Source organism: Acinonyx jubatus, chromosome C1 (assembly GCF_027475565.1).
Source record: "Acinonyx jubatus isolate Ajub_Pintada_27869175 chromosome C1, VMU_Ajub_asm_v1.0, whole genome shotgun sequence".
Classification (NCBI taxonomy): domain Eukaryota; kingdom Metazoa; phylum Chordata; class Mammalia; order Carnivora; family Felidae; genus Acinonyx; species Acinonyx jubatus.
Genome location: NC_069381.1, coordinates 38,175,778 through 38,197,002, shown reverse-complemented (window position 1 = coordinate 38,197,002; position 21,225 = coordinate 38,175,778). Strand labels below are relative to the sequence as shown.

Genomic DNA, 21,225 nt, shown 5'->3' with positions numbered 1-21,225 from the left:
ATAGAAGATAGCACTGAGGGGAGAGCATGGAAATGGCAGCAGGATTGGAGAGAGAGATCTCAGGGGGAAGGTGATATCTAAGAGGAGAGAGTTGGGAGGCTTCCTCACCACACCCTCCCCAACCAGGAAAGGCTTCTTCTTGAGGCGAAACCATGAGAATGATGAATTATGTTTCTCTAGGACTAGGTAAGCTAATGCCAAGGGCACAGATGAGATCACCTTCTACTGAAGCCTGTCCCCTGTAATTGAGAGAAAGCCTGAGAATGTAGGGCAGAGAAAAGGCCCACCAGAATCTGGGTTCCAGGAAGGACTTGGTCAAAGGCAAGCTCTTTGGCTTTGGGTAATCATTGTCCTTCTGTCCTCAGTTTCATCATATCTAGAATGAGAGCTTTGGGCTATAAGTTCTCTGAAGTCACTATTCTTGGTTTCCTGCTTCTATAGAATCTGTTTCCGTTTTATAACTCTATTTTAAGGTGTTTATTACATTGCCAAGAAAAGAAAAAAAAAAAAAAAGAACCTTCAGGATGAAATTTCTCCATGCCAAGGAAAAAGATTTTTTTTTTCTCTTCCCTTTTTTGCATGCAAAGCTCTGCTCTGCTCCTGCTGGGTCTGTCTTTTCACTCTCATAACCCTCACAAGTTTTCTCAGTGGCAACAAGCACTCTCTGGCATGGCCCTTCCTTTTCTTAATACCAAAGATTAAGGATTTGCTCAAAAAGTTGAAGCCATGTAGGCAGAGCTTATCTGGCTCCTATACTGGCTCATCTGCTGTGTGCTTTTGCTATGACCTGTCCACACAGAGAGATGGAAGAGAAAAGGGTGCATAATAGGTCCAGCTTTCTCTGCTTGGGCAGTTTTGCAGCCCCTTTGCCAAGTAAAAGCACAGTTATTTCATTTACTACTCTGCTTTCTGCCTCTTGAAAGTGTGTAGACCCCTAAGTGAACATTTCCTGGCAGACTCTTTTTTCCTTGGACATTGAGCATCTCACATGGAAAAATGTATTTTGCTATTTGTGCAGTTGAGGCCTGCCTCCACCTGGGAAATGGTGAGAGTCAGAGGATAGAGTTTTGAGCATCTCATCTCTAAAGGTCATAGCAGCAGAAATGGGTTAGTTTGGGAAAAAGAATATTCCTCTTGCCAAGAGTCCATGTCCCATCTGTCTCCTAAGCTGATGAGTCTGGCTGCCAGAGGACCAGAGTTCTTCCCCTGGTGACTTAGAGTTATTGATAACTGTTTGCATATTCCAATGGTAAATTTAAATCTGTAAATTTCATGCATATGTCTTGTTCCCTAAGGAACTAGAGGATAGGATTTGGATTTTCCATTCAAGTAGCCTTTACGCTACCCAAACCATAATTGGTGCTATCAGATGTATCAGCTAGCAGGAAGAGGGGTGCAAATCCTCACATTCTGCACAGAACTGGTGATGGAGCTTGACATACCTATCGAGTGACAAGTAGTATACCAGGGACCACTGAAGGCAACATAGAATGGGAACTTTATACCAGATTTAAATACAGGGCATGATTTGGGCCCTCACTTTTCCTTTTTGAAACTCAGTAGATGCATCTGTAAAAAAAAAAAAAAAAAGATAACAAGTATTTTCCAAGTATTATGAGGATTGTAGGTAAAGCATCTAGCATTACTGGGGACAGAGCAGGGAGATCAATAAAGTTTCGTCCTTTTCTTTGCCTCTTCCTCTCTTTTACACATATTATCTCATTCACGCCTCTCAGCAGTCCTGATAGGTAAGTTAAGTTTCCCATTTTAGAGATAAAACTCAGTCTGGTTCTTTACTATATCCCAAGTATTAAGAAAAGCTTCTAGTATGTAATAAGTCATCAACAAATAGTTCATGAATGAATGAATGAATGAATGAATGAATGAAGCAGTCTTACAGGAGTTAAGAATCTTGCCCAAATTTTCACAGCAAGTATCCCAGATGAGTTAAGACATAAGGCAGGGTATCACAGAAAAATTCATACAAGAAGACAAAAAAAGAACCCAGAAATGGGAACAGAAAGGCATAACATAATTCATCCTTTTTTATGATTGAGAACACTGTGTTTCACAATTCCAAAGTCATGTTTTAAATATACAAAATCTGAACATAATTTTAAAAGCATACAACAAAATCCCAAATTCAGCTTAAGTCCCAAAACTTCATAAAAGTACAGCTCTTACTAAGGTCCCAGCTTTGAAAGAAAGCATACTGCCCCAGCGTTGGCCAGGAAGGGATGGTGGGTGTGGTCTATGCAATTACACTGCCCAGTCTTTGGGGAGAGGGGGGAAGATATTTCACCCCAAAATAACTGCCTTCTAGGGATCCATCCTTGTCATCTGTGACATTTGTGTCATCCATGACCTCCTAAAAGGAAAAGAGACTCCTTCAGAAGAAGAGAATGAGGACAACTGATAGTTGGGGGAACCTACCATGTATGAGGCATTGCCTATCAGGCACTTTACATGCAAACTGTTAGACGCTGTGACCACCTTATAAGACTCTGATTGACAATGGAAAAAGCTGAGAGTTAGAGACTTGCCCAAGGTCCCAAATTACCTTGGTGATGGAATATTAATTGAACCCAAATCTGAGTTCCAAGCCTGTGCACTTTTTCCTTTTATTATTGTCTCATAACTTCTTCTGGGCCATGTTACTTCTCTAGAATTGGTCCCAGAGCCAGAAGCAGAGCTCAGTGATGAGAAACCATTTGATGGCCCAGCAATGTGGCAAGACCCATTAGCAGGGTGGAGGCGGGGTCCTGGTGTTACCTACTCTGCCTACCAGTTGAGTTAAATGTCTCCCTAACCGCTTCCTCTAGAGTTTCACAAGCCCCTGTGTGTCTTGCTCCTGTTATTCTATGTTTTAGGAGGAATGTTTCACCCTTAATGGATTATCATGTTTTCCTCTCTTCTTGCCATATTTCTGCATTGCTACTAAGGGTATGCCTGATAGTAAAAAGGGGGAGGTAGGGTTTTGATATTCTGCACTCCAATTCACCTACCACCGGCACAAAAGGAATATATGAAAAAGAACTATCAACAGAAAATGTGTTGTAAATTGTATATATGAGTCATTTCTCCATCATGATATAAAAACTCAGAGGTCAAAGACTTTTTTTTTTCTGGTTAGCATAATAGGTGGATTTACTGGGCTACTAAATAAAGAAACTTGTTTTGAGTAAATAAAAGAAAATTTTATTTAGACTATGGGTTGAATCTAGTACACTCTCACCTACCACAACGTAGGATGGAAATATCAATGAACTCCAGGGTGCTTTTTAGATAGTGGCAGCCAGGGTATTGCCTGGATCAATCAAGATGATCTGGACATCCCTAGAGAACCAGCATATGACCCTCTGAGAATGATTCTCTATCACCTCCCCATGTTAGCTAGAAGGACACAGATCACTTTCACTGAGGCAAGAGTCAGACTCAGGGGGAACCAGAATTGGAGTAGAAGTCCACGGTTGGGGCTCTAGAGTCAAGCAACCTGAGTCACAAATCCTGGCTCCACCATTTATTTCTGAGTGACCTTGGACAAGGTATCTAACATCCCTATGTCTCAGTTTCCTTAACTTTAAAATGAGGCTATCTAATCGTACCTACTACCCAGGATTATTTTGAGGATTAAATGAGAAGTGTATGTAAAGCCTGGTATGAGGGAAGCATTCCACAAAGGTTCATGGCTATAATTCCTATTCTTACTTACATTCCCCCAAACAACAGCAGGATAAGAACAGGTTTGGGAGGAGGTGACACTTCTTCACCCAGAGATATCTCTGACTGGAGCTCTCGGATCCTATTTTGTTCTGGCTCAGAGGAGTCTCCACCTAGACCATGAAGTAACAGGTGATTCCCAGCAGGTTCAAACTCCCATTAACAGAAGGTATAAGACTATAGAAATCTGCTTGAACAGTTAGAAAACTCATAGTACTTGAAAGATTCAGGCCAGATAATGTTATCAAATTCTCAGTATTCACAGAATCATTAGCTACTCAAGTTAGGGATGCTTGGAATGATAGTTATTGGACTTTCTCATAAGACCCAGTTCTCAGATTTCTAAGTGGAGATTCAAGCCTTTCAGAAAAAGAGGTCAAATTCCATGGGCAGTTTAGCTCCTGTTGTCTCAGGAAACTGAGGTAGGGCCTACATCAAAACATGCCCTGAAACTCAAGCTTTGGATCAAAAAACTGAGGTTCAATTATTCTCCACGGGACTATAAACAACTTCTATCACCTCCCTAAGTCTTAGCTTCCTCATCAGAAAAATAGAGATAATAATAGTAATGGGTTATTAATAGTTATGGGTTGTTTTGAAAAGATGAAAGGAGTTCATATGTAAAGCAATCAATACTGTTTCTGTCCTGGAAATCAATAATTGTTAGTTCCATTTTTGTTCCTTTCTTCTGATTTTATACTGAATTTATGGTCTGGTTAGGAGACATTCCTAAGGAAAAGAGTTGTTCATAATTTGCTATGAGTTTCAGAGATGAGTTGACTTCCTAAATGAATGTTCCCTTTTGTGCCTCTCATCAGAATGGCAGCCAGAGTTACCAAACAAAAGCCTAAGAGTGAATGACACTGTGGGCTGCACTCTGACCATATGAGGACTGTGAAGGGCAGACATTCTGAGCCAGGAGGTACTTGAGATGAGCAGAGATGGTAACCAGAGAACTAGCATATGGTCTTTAAAGGACCTGTTTCCTACCAAATAATGTTGGAATCATCAGAAGACTAGGGGGTTAGAGAGTCAGTGACTTCAGCCAACAGCAGGGTAAGAAGGAAGTCTAGCCTTGCAGGATGAAGCTGAATCACCATCTTGTTTCCCAGGAGACCCATGAACTGTGCCAGTGAGGTTCCTAATACTATTATCTTGGTATTGGAATGAGCCTGTGTCAACTATGTGTGATTGTCAACTTGACTATTTTTCCATTATGCACATTTTTCTATAATTATACCCATTTTGTTCTCTCCTTAGAGATAACCTTTTGAAAATGTCAACCTATCTAGTGACACTAAAAGAAAACTACAAAGGGGGCTTTTATTGTTTTTTTGGGCCACACTTGGGAACCAGACATGGTAGGGGCCCAGAAACAGAGACACACTCACAAGAGGAAGGTGAGACTCAGAGGGACAGAATAAAGCCCTGAGAATACCTCTTCTTCCTCACCTTTGGGAACTTTCCTCTCCTCCAGGGTCTATGTTTCGACTTCACTAATTCAACAAGTATTTGTTTAGGATCTCCCATATGCCAGGCTAGGTGGCAGGATACAACAGTGAAGAAAATTTATAGGATCTCTTCTCTAGTGGAGCTTTTGGTCTACCAGCAGAAACAGGCAATAATAGAATAAATGTATATTACATATTACAATAAACCCCACGATGAAAAATATAAGGAGCTGTGAAAATATGTAAAAGGGACCTGAGCTAGTCTGTGGAGGGCAGAGGTCTGTGGAGGGTTCCTCCAGTAGGAGGAACAAGTCAGGAAGGACTTTCCTGAAGAAGTGACATTTCAGCTGAAAAATAACAGAATGAGTTTATCTAATAAGTGAAACCAGAGGCAGCTTCTAAAACTAATCGGCCCCTAATTAAAATTCATAATTGAGGCAAGTTGCATTCTTCCAAGGTAAGCCAACTTTTTTGTTTCTTTTCAAAACCAATTCAAATAATGTTCCCTTGTCACAATCTCTTCTACTGGTCTTCGACCATTTTGTTTTCTCCTTAGAGATAACTGTTTGAAAATGTCAACCTATCTAGTGGCACTAACAGAAAACTACAAACGGGGTTTCTACTGTTTTTGGGCTACATTGGGAATTCGTTTGCTCCACTAGAGAAGAGACCCTATCTGTTTTTTCACTGTTGTATCCTAGCACCTAGACTGGCATATGGAAAACCCTAAACAAATACTTGTTAGACCAAACTTCTTTTGGTCTTTGACCATTGGGAGTTTGTTTGCTTTGTGTTGCTTATGTAGAGTATATACTACTGAAGTAGAATGCCTGGATTCAGGTCATCTGTATGACCAACTCCTCTGTGTGACCCACATAAGGTCATAACAGACCTGAGATCTCATTGGTTGAGCTTGACCATTGTCTGCTTGATCTGAACATCAAGCCAAGGTGCTAATTCACAAGGCTTTCAATCGCTATAAATGTTTTTGCATTTCACATTTTGTGTAATGCATACAAGTTTTTATTTATTCTAAGAAAGTACTTCACAAAGTCAGTTTGAAAGAATGCATGGCTTCAAACACAATATCTTGGAAGTGTATGCTGCAAATTTGGGCAACATCCCGAGCCTCAGAGGCTTGAATGTGTGAGATCTGAGCTTCTTTAGTGACCCATCTGTGCCCAGAGCTCTGTGGCACTTGGATGGAAGCATGCTGGGGGCACTTACTGGATAATTATCAGCATTGTTCAACTCATTATATTCAATTTGATACAATAAACATTCATTGGCTCCTTATTCTCAGCAAGGGGATAAGAGCTCTCATAATAAACATAATAATATGCATGACAATAGCAGCAACTACAATTTATTGAGGACTCACTATGTGTTGGGCACTGTGCCAATCATTTGACATAAACATTTACATTTACATATCTCATTTAATCCTCATAACAACCCTATGGAGCTGTATGAATATCCCCTTTAAGAAAATGAGGCTTGGAGAGATTCAGAAACTTGTCCATGACCACACACTTAGGAAGAATAGGCCTTACTTATTAGGTCAGGATTTAGATCTGGGGCCTAAGACAACAATACGCTGCCTGTTTTCACATTGGTATGTCATGTTTAAGATGAAGAAATTACTGTTCCTCAGAGAGGTTACATAGACATTTCAGAACTCTGTATATTTCCCCTGAGAATAATACCTACAACTCGTTGAATAATTTCTATGTGACTGGCATGTTACCTTAAAATTTTACAACTTAGAAGTACTCAACCTTGTCTGATGTTAGAATAATCTGGGAATTTAAAAGAAATAAAAATTAATGCCCAGGCCTTATCCCCAGACCAATTGAATCAAGATCTTGGGGGATAGGAGCTGGAAATGGGATATTTTTTTAAGTTTCCCAGGTGATCCTGATAACAGAGAGGGTGAAAAATTCCTGCCCGGAGCCTCACAAGAACTCCACAAGATAGCCTCATTTCACAGATAATCAAACTGAGGCTCAGAGAGGTGAATTGTCTTGCCCAAAGTCACAGAAAAGATGTGGCAAAGTCAGGGTTTAACCGCTGGGCCAATTCCAAAGCCCATACTCCTTTGGCCCTCCAAGCTGTCACCTGCATGACAATTTGACATTCCTTCCAACTTCAGGCAATGTCCACTGGCTTTTGAGTTTGTCCTCAACAGCAACTCCTCTCTTTCCTTCCTTCCTGCTCTCTGCTGCTGTTCTCTTCCCCTGCCCCAAACCCACAACCAAATCCAGCCAGACTTCATGACCGGGAGTGTATGTGGATGCATTGGCTTGATGCCCCCGCTTTGGGGTGACAGTACCCAACTCAGGGTAATGCCTACCATGGGCCTCCCAGCAGGTGCAGAGCCTCCTAGTTTACCTATCCACTTCCTCGAGTTTACCTGAGAAGATGGGGGCCCTGAGCTCACAGCCCAGCAAGTTACTTTCTGGGGGTGGGAGCAAGAATTTTAAAGCAGAGACTTTAAAAGTCAAATTAAATATCACAGAGGAAAAAAAAAGGCAAAATCATGAAAAAATGTGGTCAATCATTAGTGGCGAGGTTGAAAAGACATGCTCCAATTGCTTTTAAAATTCACAGAACCCAGGTCTCCTTAAAATAGTTTTGCAAAGTACACTGAGAATTCCATGCAGTAATATGAAACATAAGTCCCACTGCTGCCACTGAACATGCCTCAGCTGGCTAAACTGAAGGAGCTTGACATTCACCCAAGGCTCTGCAGAACTCCACAGGACAGCACAATGGAGCTGCAGTTGCAAAGCTTCCCCAGATGTGTACATTTTCTGCTCCATTAAAATGACTTGGACGAAAGGCAAAGTACATTTGGCCGGCAGAAAGAGGGGGCTGGGGAGGGGCAAGCACAGGACAGTTAGCCTCATCACAGGCCTCCCACTCCCCAGCGTTGCCCCCCCCCCTCCAGCCCTTACCCTACACTGCCTCTAGAGCAGACTGTCTATAATGTAAATATGACTGCAACCTTCCAGGGACCCCCACAGCCAAACTGCTTTGCTGTAGGTCTCCAGTTTCTCAACTCTATCATGGGGTTAATAATGCCCACTTCAAGGGTTTGGTGTGGATTAATTGAGATGTATACATGGTGCTCCAGCATGCCTGGGTTACAGTAACATTTGGAGGAAAAGCAGATATCACAATTATCATCACTGAAACCAGGTCACATGAGGAAAGACAGGCGAAGGAAATGAAGATGTCTGAGCAGAAGACAGATAAGATCCTAAGGACACAGGATCCCGAGTTTTCCATATGGGAGGAGCTGACATGAGACTCTTCTTGGTGAACCTACTATGGCAGCTACAAGGTGAAAGGTTCTGCCCCAGTGTAAGTAAGAAAGACCTTTCTCACAGTCAATAGTGTTCAAAAGTTAAGGGGTGCTAGTAAACCTCCTGACATTAGAACTGTGTAAGAGGAATATGGATGACCATTGGAGAGGGATATTGAAGAGGGGATTCAACCACGATTTGGTCGAACCTGACATTTTAACCACCTCTTTAAGTTTGAATCTATACTGTTGAACTATCTTTGCTTGCTAATCAATGAATCAGCACTGTCTTGAGTAAAGCCTGGGGCTAGCGTCTCCATGTCAGAGGTACTTTGACTCCATTTCCATTAGGGCAGAGGAAGTACTTAGTAGGTTCTCCATGAAGCTGTGTTTAAAGACTGACTGTGTGAGTCACACTGGAAGCAGAAGCAGGGATGTCTTTCTGTTGCTCTTAGGCTGTTCAGTGGTATCTCTTTGAGCATCCCATACCTGCGTACCCGTCGTTCCTTCTCTAGAATCTGTGCACCTACGTGCAAAATGTATTTGAGTCTGTGTTTACTCTGCTAGCATCCATGTCACTTTGTTCTTTTCATCTTTCTGGGTTCTTGGGACATGGAATTGCCTTCTTATGAGAATTATTTACTCTGACTTGGGTGGGGAACTGAGGGTATGGTGATATTTAACATGTTCACAAATCTGTCTTACAAGGAGTGGAAACAGTGCCTACCCTTTGGTCACTGGGAATGAGATAGAGTTGGGTTCAGCTCCAACTCTGAAAAAAGGGAGCAGATTTTCAGAAAAACGGTGCACCTCGTGTTCTCTTTCTTTAATACATTTGTTTTATAAGCATCTAAATATGCTAGGAACCTGGGATTCCGAGGTTACTCAGCCTTTTTTGTACCCCCTCGAAGAGCTCATTGTAATGAGGGAAGATAAAAGGTGCTGGCACAAAATAGTAGACGGAGATCACCTGTGCTTCAGGAGTGCAAGCGGTTGGGGAAGACTTCACAAAGGAGGTGACATTAGAGCTGGTTTGGGGGAAATTGATGTCAGCATGTGCCCTAAGAGGAAGAACTTCCCAGAAAGAGGGCAGAGCAAGCATAAAGGCTTGGGACCTGATAAAGCATGCTATCTTGGGAAATGTCAAATAGTTTAAAGTGTCTGTATGTACTATTTCCAGTAAAGTGGTAAGAAAGAGGAGACTGATACTGTATTTGGGGGTCACTTTCATTTAGATGGCATAGGAGGTTGGCCATGGTACTACCTGAAATTATTTTGCAAACCTAATTTGGAGCTTCATGGACTTTCATTAAATATGGCCAACTCTGCATGATCCATCTTGTGAATTATCAGAAGCCTTGCTACACATTACTTCCCCTTGGCCACCATAGGAATGTATTCTTAAGATAAAACCTCATTTAAGATCAGTCCAAAGAAATCATAATCATGAAGGTAAATCTTCTGGAACAACTCAGTGTGGCACCTCATTTTTCCACAAGCATGTGGGTCAACGTCAGGCCAACATCTGCATCAGGAAACTAGTGGTCATATCTGGCTACAACCACATATATACAGACGCGGTTTAAGGGAGCTTAATCTGACCTGTGCATTTGGATCTGGGAGATGTGTGTTAATGAGGTTCACCCATTTAACATAATCCCCAAATCACGATGAAATAATTTGGGGGTTTTGGCTTACCAGCTTCATCATTAGTGTAGCTGATCCCAAATGTGAGTAGAGTGCTTTTTTTTAAAATAATATGTAGGGGTGCCTGGGTGGCTCAGTTGGTTAAGTGGCCGACTTCGGCTCAGGTCATGATCTCGCAGTCCATGAGTTCTAGCCCCGCGTTGGGCTCTGTGCTGACAGCTCAGAGCCTGGAGCCTGCTTCAGATTCTGTGTCTCCCTCTCTCTGACCCTCCCCTGTTCATGCTCTGTCTCTCCCTGTCTCAAAAATAAGTAGACGTTAAAAAAAAAAAAATAAAACTAATACGTAATACTTTCTGATCATAACATAATGCTTGCTAATTGTGGAAAATAGTTAAATATAAACATATAAATGTAAAACACAAAGAAAACAAAATCACTCACCACTACTATGAAACAATATTTTAGTGCATTTTTTTTTTACAGCTCGAGTTCATTTAAATAAATTTTAAAAATATATAACATTTAATTAGGTCTGCCACCTCCATTAAGCATTCCTCCATGAGAACACTTGTCTGACTATATAACATAATCACTTACTTAAACATTTTTACTACTCTCGGACGGGACCATAAGGGTTTTGAGGACAGGGAAGGTGTTATCCATTTAATAACATATCTAATTTTGGCATAGGTATCCAAAACCTCAATTTCTGATGCACTATCGAACACTGCAAGGAATCTAGGTGTTTGTCTGGTCTGTTCATCTCTCTACTACTAGCACCTAGCCAGAATCTGGCATATAGTGCATACCCAAAAAATATCGGTTACTTGACTAGAAGAATGAATTACTGGATGGCTGGCTGAATGCAGATTTCTATTTATTGTTCTTCACACCAAATTGAAGTCCCTACCAAGTGCCAGGCCTGGGCTGGAAATTGGGGATATAAGCAGCCATGTATGATACTGGGGCGTCAGTGAGACTGCTGGTCCCCTCTGAACAGGCTCTGGTCCCTGTGAGCAGAGACCCGTCAGCCCTTTTTCAGTTGTTTCATGACTAGTCTGGGGGTACCCAAGCCCCTCCAAGCTCTTTTCCACCTAGAAAACTAAGGACAGAGCAAAGACTGGTATTCCTCGGAGTCCCATTCCTGAACTCAAAGTGCTCCAAAATGCCCAGCTAACCCTGGGCTTGCCTCCCTCAGAGCACCCCTCCACTCCCTGCTTCATTCCAAGTGGTCCCAGCCACTTGGTGGAGAGGGGCTTCGGTGGACGAAGACTACAGGGGCGAGGGTCGCCCCCTGCTCTCTCTGGCTGAGAGCTGCCCTGGACTAACCCTCCACCACCCCAGCCAGCTGGTCCAACTGGAAATCCCAGATAAGCCCCCGGTCTGGTCAGAACTAGTTTGGCAGCTCTGGGAGAACGTTTCTGGCTGACTGACCCTCCCCACAGCAGGACCTGGCAGTTTTGCAAAAAAAGAAGAAGAAGAAAATGATAAGGGAACTAAAGGAGCTAAGAGGAGTGGCTACAATTATTTGAAACACTCTAAAATTCTGCTCGCTTGCAAGTGCAAGTTTACACTAAGGGATCCCAAGGAGACTGCCCCCTTCCCATACCCTGCGTTCATTCTCTCACACTCTCTTCCCTCCTTTGCAGTGCAGTTTTGTTGCGATTCGATTTGTTTTGCAGCGCGATTGTTGAAGCGGTATCATACTCTCCGCACGCAGCGCGACTTTTCGTCGATGCATTTTTTTCCTCTCCTGCAATGCTATTGTTATTATTATTATTATTGCCATTCAGTCTCCCTGCCCTTTCCTCTCCCTACGCGAATCGCGCTCCGGCTGTGATTGCTCGGGTCTGACTTTGCGAGTGGCGGTGCGCTTCCAAACCCCCCTCACCCGCCCCCCGCCCCCTTACCCCCCCTCCCTCTCTTTTCCGCGCCCAGGCGAGAGCAGCCGATTGGCAGAGCGGTGCTTTCAGGAACAATAACAGTGGGGGGAGCCCGGGTCCCGGGGAGCCGCCCCCGCCCCCCGGCCCGGCCGCGCGGCCCGCGCCCCCCGCCGGGTCCCCACCTCCGCGCCCGCCCCGCGGGCTCACCGGCCCGACCGGGGCCCGCCCCCGGCGCCCACCATGTACGCCTTTGTGCGGTTCCTGGAGGACAACGTCTGCTACGCGCTGCCAGTGTCGTGCGTGCGCGACTTCAGCCCCCGCTCGCGGCTGGATTTTGACAACCAGAAGGTGTACGCCGTGTACCGGGGCCCGGAGGAGCTGGGCGCCGGGCCCGAGAGCCCCCCGCGCGCCCCCCGCGACTGGGGCGCGCTTCTGCTCCACAAGGCCCAGATCCTGGCGCTGGCAGGTGAGCGAGCGGGCCGGGAGGGACGGCGGGACCCGGGCGGGGGCAGGGACCCGGGGCGGAGGGGGCCGGGGGGAGCCTCTGCTCGCTTCGGCCTCCTCCTCCCGCCCCCTAGGCTTTTCTTTTGGGGATGGGGTGGCTCGAAAAGGCCAGACCAGTTAAAAACACCGGATGGTCCCCTTTGTCTTCCCCGCCTCCCCGACACTCCCGCGCTGTCAGTCTGTCTCCATCGCTCTTTCTCCGTCAGTCCTCTTTCTGTTTCTGCCTGTTCTCCTGGTTCCTTCACTTTTCTTTTCTCTCCCTTCCTTTGCACGTTCATTTCTCTGCCTCTCACCTTCTCTTTGGTCCTTTCCCTCTCTGCTCCTCTGTCTCCTCAAGTTTCTCTGTCTGTCTTCCTTTAAGGCCCTTGGTGCCTCCTGGAACTGAGGAGGCTAGCTGGATGTTGTCAGACTCTTCTAGGTGGGAGTCCCCCTTCACAGAAGGAAGCTATGACATGCTTGTCCCATCCGGGTCATCATTGGACAGGATGAGGAGGCCTTGATCTCTGCATGCCACTCTCTCCTGCCCCTTCCTGGCTAGGTGGCAGAGGTAGTAGTGGCACTCAGCATCCCTCAGCCTCCACACCCCTTTTGAATCTCCCAGGAGCCTCCCTGGGTTGAGAGCTGAGGGCGAGGAAAGAGTTTCTGGTCAGGTTAAGACCAGACCTCCCATTCCTGCTTTCTCAGGGCCCTGACAAATGGCAAAGCAGGTGGTCTCATCCCCATTTTGACAGATGAGGACACTGAGGTTCAGCTGCTGATAGGACAAGAAACCAGCCTTTCAGCCTCCTACACCAAGTTATTTCTGCCACATTGAGGCACCTTTTCCTTTGTAAAGAGAAGTCAGTGGACACTCTTTCCCAGCTAGTACTGAGAGACTTGGGTACAGACATGAGAGGAAGAAGAAAGTATCACTTCTGTTTTGGGGAGCAGCCTTTTAGCTGCTGCTGGGGGGGGGGGGGGGCGGGTACCTTGGAGTGGGCAGGGATAGTCAGCTGGCCCGGTCTCCACTTGGAAGGGAAGACCAGGGTTAGGAAGGGAAGGCCAGTTCCTAACTGCATGAAGATGTCGTAGTTTTAAGACCTTTCCAATCTTTCCGACTTCCTTTGCTTTCTCACATTTAGCCTGAAAGATGAAGCCAGCATGTATCATATTTAAACTTGGCAGATAAAGAAACTGGCTTGAAACACAGAAGTGACTTGCCTAGGGTCCCATGGCAAATTAGCAGGTCAGAGCTCTGGCTCATGACTCTAGGTCCTTTCCACCACCTCACGTGGCCTCTGGAAAGTGGGTTTGCAGTTGAGGAGTGGGAAAGAAGAACTAAAGACTGGCCACCCTTTTTGACAGACTGTATCCTCACCACTTCTCTGACACACTCCGGGGTACAGGGGCATAGGCCCATTCGCAACACCCGAGGACAGATGAGTCCAGAAAACCAGATTGAGAGGAAGCATGCAGATAGAAAAGGGAAACCTTTGTAGCTGATTAGGTTTTATTTTGTTCGTTTGCTTTTAATTACCTAACGGAAGGGGCTAGGAGATTATTTCCCAAGAGTATAGGCCTGAGGAAGTTGTAACTAGGTTGTAACCTCAGCTTCCCTTTGGCTAGAAGAAAAGAAAGCATGCTTCTTGATGATTGTATTATACTCCTAGATCTGGAAGGGCCTTAGGAGAAGGGAAGGGGTGTGTGTCAGAAGTCAGCGGTATGTATGTGACTTAGTGTGTTAATGACTGCTTTCCTCTTTTAGAGATTGTTCATTCATCCACTTGTTCTTTCAGCAAACAAACTGCTTGGCTCTTCAAGCACTGCAGAGAGGCTGCTAGGCAGCCCTCACCGACTCTGATTTTAAAAATCAATGAAAGTCCTCATAAGTAAGAAATGTAGTTATTGGTCCTAGAACCATGAATCTTCAATCTATAGACTATTCATCCTCCAAGTTGGAATGTTGATAAATCTCTGGGGTTATTAAAAACAACAACAACAACAACAACAACAACAACAACAACAACACATCTAGGCACCATCTGGAAATTGGCAGAGTAGATCCAGAGAAGAACCATGGTGCCAGTTGAGCAAAGTGAGTTGAAAGTGCCTCCCCTACCTCGTTCACTTCTTTCCTTGGGAGGAGAAAAGGAGAGGAAGAAACAACTTGAGGTTGGCTAGACCACATTTTGAATTCCAATCAGCTGGTTAATTTTTAAATGGGAGCCGATGCCCTGGCTGCAGACCTGATTGAAAGGACCAGGGTGGGTTTGGGGATTCATTTATCCTGAAAGAATTCTCCTGTGTGTCTTGAAATTCCATCTTGACTTGAACATGGTGGCTCTGAGAATTGCTCACAGTGACTTCATCTTAAAGAGCTCATCTTCTGGCATCTCCCAGGTATAAACACCACTGTGTTGTGGCATCAAATGTGAGGAGATGAGCTCTCAATGGTGAGGCAGAGATGGCTTTATGTTTGTGAATTAGCCATGAGTAGTTAATCCCTCTCTGGCAACAACAGCATGGGTTCAGGGGCAGTTTTAGGGCTACTTTATGGCTTTGGGTGACAAGTGTGTTACTTTACTGGGTATTTCCCAGGGCCAACCCAGAGCTGTGTTCAAGTGTACCTCTTCTTATATCCAGGAAATGTCAAAGACACTGCTGTGGGGCGTTGCATTTTTCCAGCCTGTGGTGGTTTATGTCATGGCTTCATTTGCATCAGACCCTGCAGTACAGCCCTCCTCTCAACAGATTGTGATATCATTTCAAGGAAAAAAGAAACAAACCCACCTGTACTGATGATTTTGCTACGTGTATGTGCATTGTCTCTGTTAGTCCTCCCTTTGCCCCTGTCGGTAGAGATCGCTATGGCTATTTCCATTTCCTAGATGAGGACACCAAGGCTGAGACTTGCCTGCTAATAAATGGCAAAGCTGGCCTTGGAAAACAGGTCTTCCAGTGCCAAGGCCCTGCTTGGCAGTCTGCTTTGTAAAGTAGCTAATCTTCCCACCCACCACACAGCATGCTTGGAAGGAGTGAAAGCCAATGGAAGAAATGACCCTGAAATGTGTAGCTCAAGGCCAGTTTTTGAGCCAGTGGACAGTTTTCATTTCAGAGTTTTCAAGCCCATTCTGCTCGTCTTCTTCCTCTCTTACCAGCCTCCCTCCTACAGAGCACACAGTCCGTGCCCTCTCTGCCTTTAGGTGTCATTTTACTAAGGAAATCTCAGAGGAGCTCCCATCCTCTGTAGAGGAGCCATGTGACTCAAGACTTGGTTCACCGTTGGTCTCTCTTTGCTCACTCTCATTTATTTGCCAAACAGGTTGTGAAAGTGAGAGCTACCCATGTCGAGAGCTCACTATTATCCAGCTGCAATCTGGCCTGCTACTGTGGCTCATAGGATTGAATTTTGTGGTTTTTATGGGGCAAAAACTGGTTTCAGTAGGCTCAGTCTTAAAATTCTATGTTATTCCATCCAGGCACCTATGCTATGTTATTATTTGGGTGTGCTAAATTCCTTTGGTCGTCAGATGTCCCTTTGCTACTTCCTACATGCCAGGCCCAGTGCCATAATAAGTGAATGCACCAGTACAGCTGAGGTACTGGCATTGAAATGACAGCACGACCTGGGGCAGACAAGAGTTCACTTATCAGGCCCTGAAAAGTATAGGTTTTTGTCAGGGGCAGAGTGATGGAGAAGAAAGGGGCATCATCCTCAGGTAATATGTAGTCATAGGGCCCATGGTAAGAATTATAGGTAGAAGCCAGGCACTGGCAGGGAGAGGGGTGGGAGCAAAGAAAAGGCCAATTCTAGGTGGGCTTTGCAGGTTCTCTTTTAAGTCTTTCTTTTCCAGCCCTACTGCCACTGCGCATTCAGGCCTGTACCAGTTTTTCTTTGTCTAAACCAATGCAGAGGCCTTCTAGTTGCTCACCCTTTCTGCAGTCTCATTTCTAAATCACCATCAGAATAATCTTCTAAAACGAAGTCTTAGGTCAATTCACTTCTCTCCTTAGAACCTTCTGTAGCTCCCTCTTGCCTAGTGAATTAAACTTCAGCTTCCTGGCATTTATAGCAGCCCGAGCCCTCCCTCCCTTCTCCAGCCTCATCCACCCTTCCTACTTTTCATAGACCTCCGGTATTTCGTGCCTTCTTGAGAACACACCCGCAGTCGCTCCTTTGAGCCAACAAAGATGGATTAATCATTGTCTGATGTGGGGCCTCTGCCCATGAAGCTCACCTTCGAGTGGGAAAGGCAAACATGTGACATGTTTGTGGTCCAGCGAGCTGAGGGCTGTAGAGGAGGGGACAAAATACACTGGGAGCCCCACTGCCTCAAGGGTGTTCCCGGTTCTACCCTCTGCCCCAAGAGGAGATTCTCCCTCCTCAGAGCTCTCCCTTTGCTTTGCTTGTCCCTTGCTTATGGATCTTAGCATTTTGGGTTTTGTTTCAGTGTGCCTGTCTACCTTACCAGCCAGTGAACTCATCTAGGACAGGGCCCCATCTCCCTGGTCTCTGTGCCTGCAAGTGCCCAGCACGCAGGCCACACCAGACAGCCTGTGCTGAACTCATGAACTTGGGGAAGACAGGTGCATTTATTATGTTTGGGGAGCGGAAGTAGGAAAGGACAGGAACCTCTGTAGCAGCAACTTGTTTTTCAGAGCAGAAACCTGCAGCGGGATTCTGAGGTTTCATTCAACGTTGTTCATCTGGAAAGAGTCAACATTCTTTATCACTCCCTTGACTAGAAAAACCCCACACTTGGGGGGGAATAGCTTCCAAAGCCACGTTCTTCTTGCTTTGGTAATTTTAGCTCATTCAGGGCTCAGGTCCCAGCTTGGCATTGTCGGTCCAAATAGATCACTTGCTCCAGAAACGCTTTGGAACTTCTACAAAGTTAGCAGCGAAGCAGGGGACTAGCCGATTTCATATGCAAAGATTGTTACATGTCATCAGTGGGAGACTGCCAACAAAAGGATTTATTTTTTTTTAAAGCGAGTGAAAACTTTTAATTTAGGTTTTGACATGTTCTGCTAATACACATTGGAGCAAAGATTGGAACTTGCCTGCTGTCATCTGTTGCAGATTCCACTGAAATGTTAACCATTGAAGGCTCAGTCTGATGTGATTTATCTTGTTGGAGAACCACAGATTTGTTACAACTAAATGGTATGTGCTACAGAGTACTTCAGAGTTCTGGTTCACAGGATGAAAGAAAAAAAATTGCCCCCAGGCAAGCTGAGGTCTTTCTCTTTTGTGTGGTGTTTTGTTATTCAAGAACACACTAGTTTTTATTTTTAAAAACACACCAGAAAAGTAGAGTTCAAATTTAGATCTTTGACTCCAAGATTAATTCTCTTTCCACTGTGCCTACCTGCTTGTCTTATAAACTCCTTAGAGAGACAGAGAGATGTGTGAACTCTTCATTTTAAAATGCTTACCAGAAAAGCATACATGCCCTGAAGAGGTTTTCTCTGATGTATTTAAGTTCTGCTGGTATTGAGTTATACTAGGTGGTCAGCCATATGCTGGAGGGAAATGCAGGAGGAATGGGCATTGTTTTTTGTTTCTGTTTTTTTGCCTTTAAGGACTAACTTACTAAATATTTATGAAGTGCTCACCAGGTTCCAGGTCCAGTGCTAAGAATTTCTATATACTCTGTCTACATCCCTATAAAATAGGGCTTCTTGTTTTACCTGGGAGAAGCGAGCTATTCAAACAGTGGTATAGCAGGTGCGATAGGTGCCAGGCAATGAACTGAATCTTCCCACGTACTCAGGGCTTGTGGAGAAGTGTGAGTCAGTTCATTCAAAAAGTGTGACACCTAAACTAAGGTGGCAGTGGTCATGATGGGTCTGAGAGGGATCAAGAAAGGAGAATCCATGGGACTTGGGAACAGCCTGGTTGTGGTGAGGAGGATGTGGTAATCTGGCCTCTCCTCCCTCCATGGGGAGCACTAGAAGAGTAGTTGGTTGGAAGAGATGATGAGTTTCGCTTGAGACAAGTTGAATCTTAGGGGCCTGTGGGACATCTGGGTGGATGCTCCAGGAGAGCAATTAGGCATATGGCCAAGGTTCAGGACAGCACTCTGAAATTGGGCTGAAGATCCAAATGTGGAAGTCATTAGCCACAAGACTGGTGAGGTCACAGCGGGAGAGGGTGCAGAGTGAAGAATCATGCAAGGCAAAACTGTTCAGAACATCAGCTTTTAAGGGTACAGCTGAAGAAGAGCCCAAAAAAGGTGACTGGGAAGAAATAGAAATGGACAGAGAATCGAGTAGTAACCAGGACAGAAGGGTGTCCTGAAAATCAAACTAAGAAAGAGTCTTTGGATCCCAGATCTAGGCTTGTTTTTCTCTTAACTACATACAACTACTTTTTCCTCAGAGCTATTGGTTAGACATAAGGACGGCTAAGTATATATAAGCAAGAGAAGAAAGATTTGCATGGGGTATTTTGGTAGTTTTCAGTGTCTGAGTTTTGCCCCCAGTGCAGGAAGTATCAGGCCTGTTCTTTGGGGTCCAAAAAGCAGAGTTGGATGCAAAGAATGGAATTCATAGGAGTTGGTGGGAGCAATATGATATTAACAGAGAGAACGATGAACAACTAAAAGGGCTTCCAGCATGATGATAAGCTCCTTATCACTGGAGGTGGCAAGTAGGTCAAGGATATTCTGGAATGGAATCCTGCCCTATGAGAGAATTTGGTTAGGGGACCTCTAGGTCACTTCCTTAAGTATCAAGGATGAAGTGTAGAGAATGAAAGAAGATGGGCTTTGAAGTCTGACTATCTGGGTTCAAATAGTGACTCTGGTACTTAGAACCTGTGTGACCTTGGGGAGATCAATTCACCTCTGAGTCTCAGGTGCTCAAGTGTGATGCAGGAATAGTAATCAGCTACTCACCCACTGGGTTACTTAGCAAGGTAATATGGAAAAGCGTCTGGCACACAGTAGGTACTCACTAAATATAGGCCGCTGTTAAGGACTATGGTAGCCAAGGGTCCCTGAGAGAACAGCTTCCTTAGCTGTGGGTACTACTATTCGTGGAAAGGATTGATTTAGAGGAACAAGCACACGTAAGAAGCAGATAAGTGTAAGTTTAACTTGTGTGTATTTTAAATCCTCCTAGGGCTTGGCTTCAGCATGAAAGGCTAGTCATCCCCCAGTATGTTTTGGCCCTTTGTGACCCTATGCTGGTGCCTTTCATTACCCTGACAAATGAGCCAGCAGGATGAAGTTCCTAGTATTGTCTGTGCTGCAGCCCTGTGCCAAGGCCAGTGAGGCAGTGGGAGGGAGAGCAAGGAGACCTACTGAAACCTGGTTAGCAATTTCTTCTCCTCCTTCTTGAATGGCATCAGTGGGACATTTCTTCTAATGTGCCCACCTGGAGGGATGAGATCATCTATTCTTACCCTGCGCTGCACAGAAAAGAAAGAGACCTGGATTTCCCTGTGACTGGTCAGCGGTCACAGAGCTGGAAGGACCCATTGAGGATTTCTAGTCTAGTCCCTGTGTTTTACGGAAAAGAAAACCAAAAAAAGGTGCCCAATCAGCCATAGAGTTAGCTACAGAGCCAGGCCTCGAACCAGCATCTCCTGATTTCTTTCTGCTATACCACAGCGGGCCCTCTTCTTTCTGGTCTATTGACTGGATATAATCCTTGAAACTTGAGAATTTTGCCTGCCTTGGATACTGTAAAAACAAACACCACAGTCTAGAAAACGCAATGTGCGTGCCTTCTCTGTGGCATGTCTGTTTTTAATGCAAACATCGTAAGACTTTACAGGATTTTTGTACATATGAGAAACTTTAAACTTGCCTGTAGATATTTTTAAGACAAGACCAACTTTTGTACAACATTTTATGTTTGGCCTTTCAGAATTTCACCCTAGCTAACAAACCCACACCACATTAAACTCTCTGATACTGGATTCTTTTAATTATCCAGCATGATTTTATGTAAGATGGGAGTCACGACAGTCCCTCTCCCATGTTAACTGTATGCTGCAAATCCTTCAGGGCTATCATCGCTTTTGAAGACAGACTTGCATGGCAATTCCTGTCCACCTGCCTGTTTTCTAAGACACTATTTGCTTGTTACTGTACCTCCACTTTAATGGGATGTCTCTTTCTCAAAGGTCAGTAACAGACACCAATGAAGAGTAGCTTCTACCCTATTTTACGGCTTTGAATAAGGACTCTGCGGATTATGTAGAGCTGGGTGGATTTGATAAGCTTGCAGTTCAGGAGTCTGCCATCAAGTCAGATGGGACTTGTATAATGCCTAGTTCAATTTGGGAATTTATCACAACATTCTTCTGGGTGTAGGCAAGGTTTTAGGAGAAAGCAGGCACTCTGGAAGTTATATGGACATGCTCATCATTGTATATGTGCCTTGTAGTTCAGTTGAGGATATTTTAGCAACTTAACCATTTTTCTCTTGTTCCTATAGGATAATTACATGATACGAACAGGGAGGGCCTGAGTGTCATGCAGACCTGATTGGAAATTGTTTCCACTGTATAATAGCTTTATGTCTTAGGCAAGCCATCTCACTTCCTTAAGCCTTGGTTTCTGCTTCAGTTGAATTCTCAGGCGGATTAAGTATATTGATGTTAATAAAGAATTTGGCATGGGTCCTGGCACACAGTAGGTACTTAGTATTGTTGAATGGATGAATGAAATTAACTGACATCACAGCAGCTGCAAAGGAGGAGGAAATAGTTGATGCCCAA

The 21,225-nt window shown here is 44.6% G+C and overlaps 1 protein-coding gene across 8 annotated transcripts in view; it reads left to right on the top strand.

The window, feature by feature from the left end:
* LOC106973620 (BEN domain-containing protein 5) overlaps positions 1–21,225 on the top strand; it is a 1,423,832-nt gene that overhangs the window by 1,158,627 nt on the left and 243,980 nt on the right. Inside the window, exons 1-2 of one of the 8 annotated variants that reach the window (XM_053213954.1) lie at positions 12,425–12,474; positions 17,575–17,658. The exons of 6 other annotated variants lie outside the window; for them this stretch is intronic. Coding sequence is in view for 1 of the 2 variants with exons in the window: in XM_027059246.2 (XP_026915047.1) it covers positions 12,249–12,474 (226 nt within the window). In the remaining variant the exon portion in view is untranslated. Of the gene's footprint in view, positions 1–12,124; positions 12,475–17,574; positions 17,659–21,225 lie in introns of those variants that run through there. One more of the 8 variants, XM_027059246.2, reaches the window with a different exon arrangement.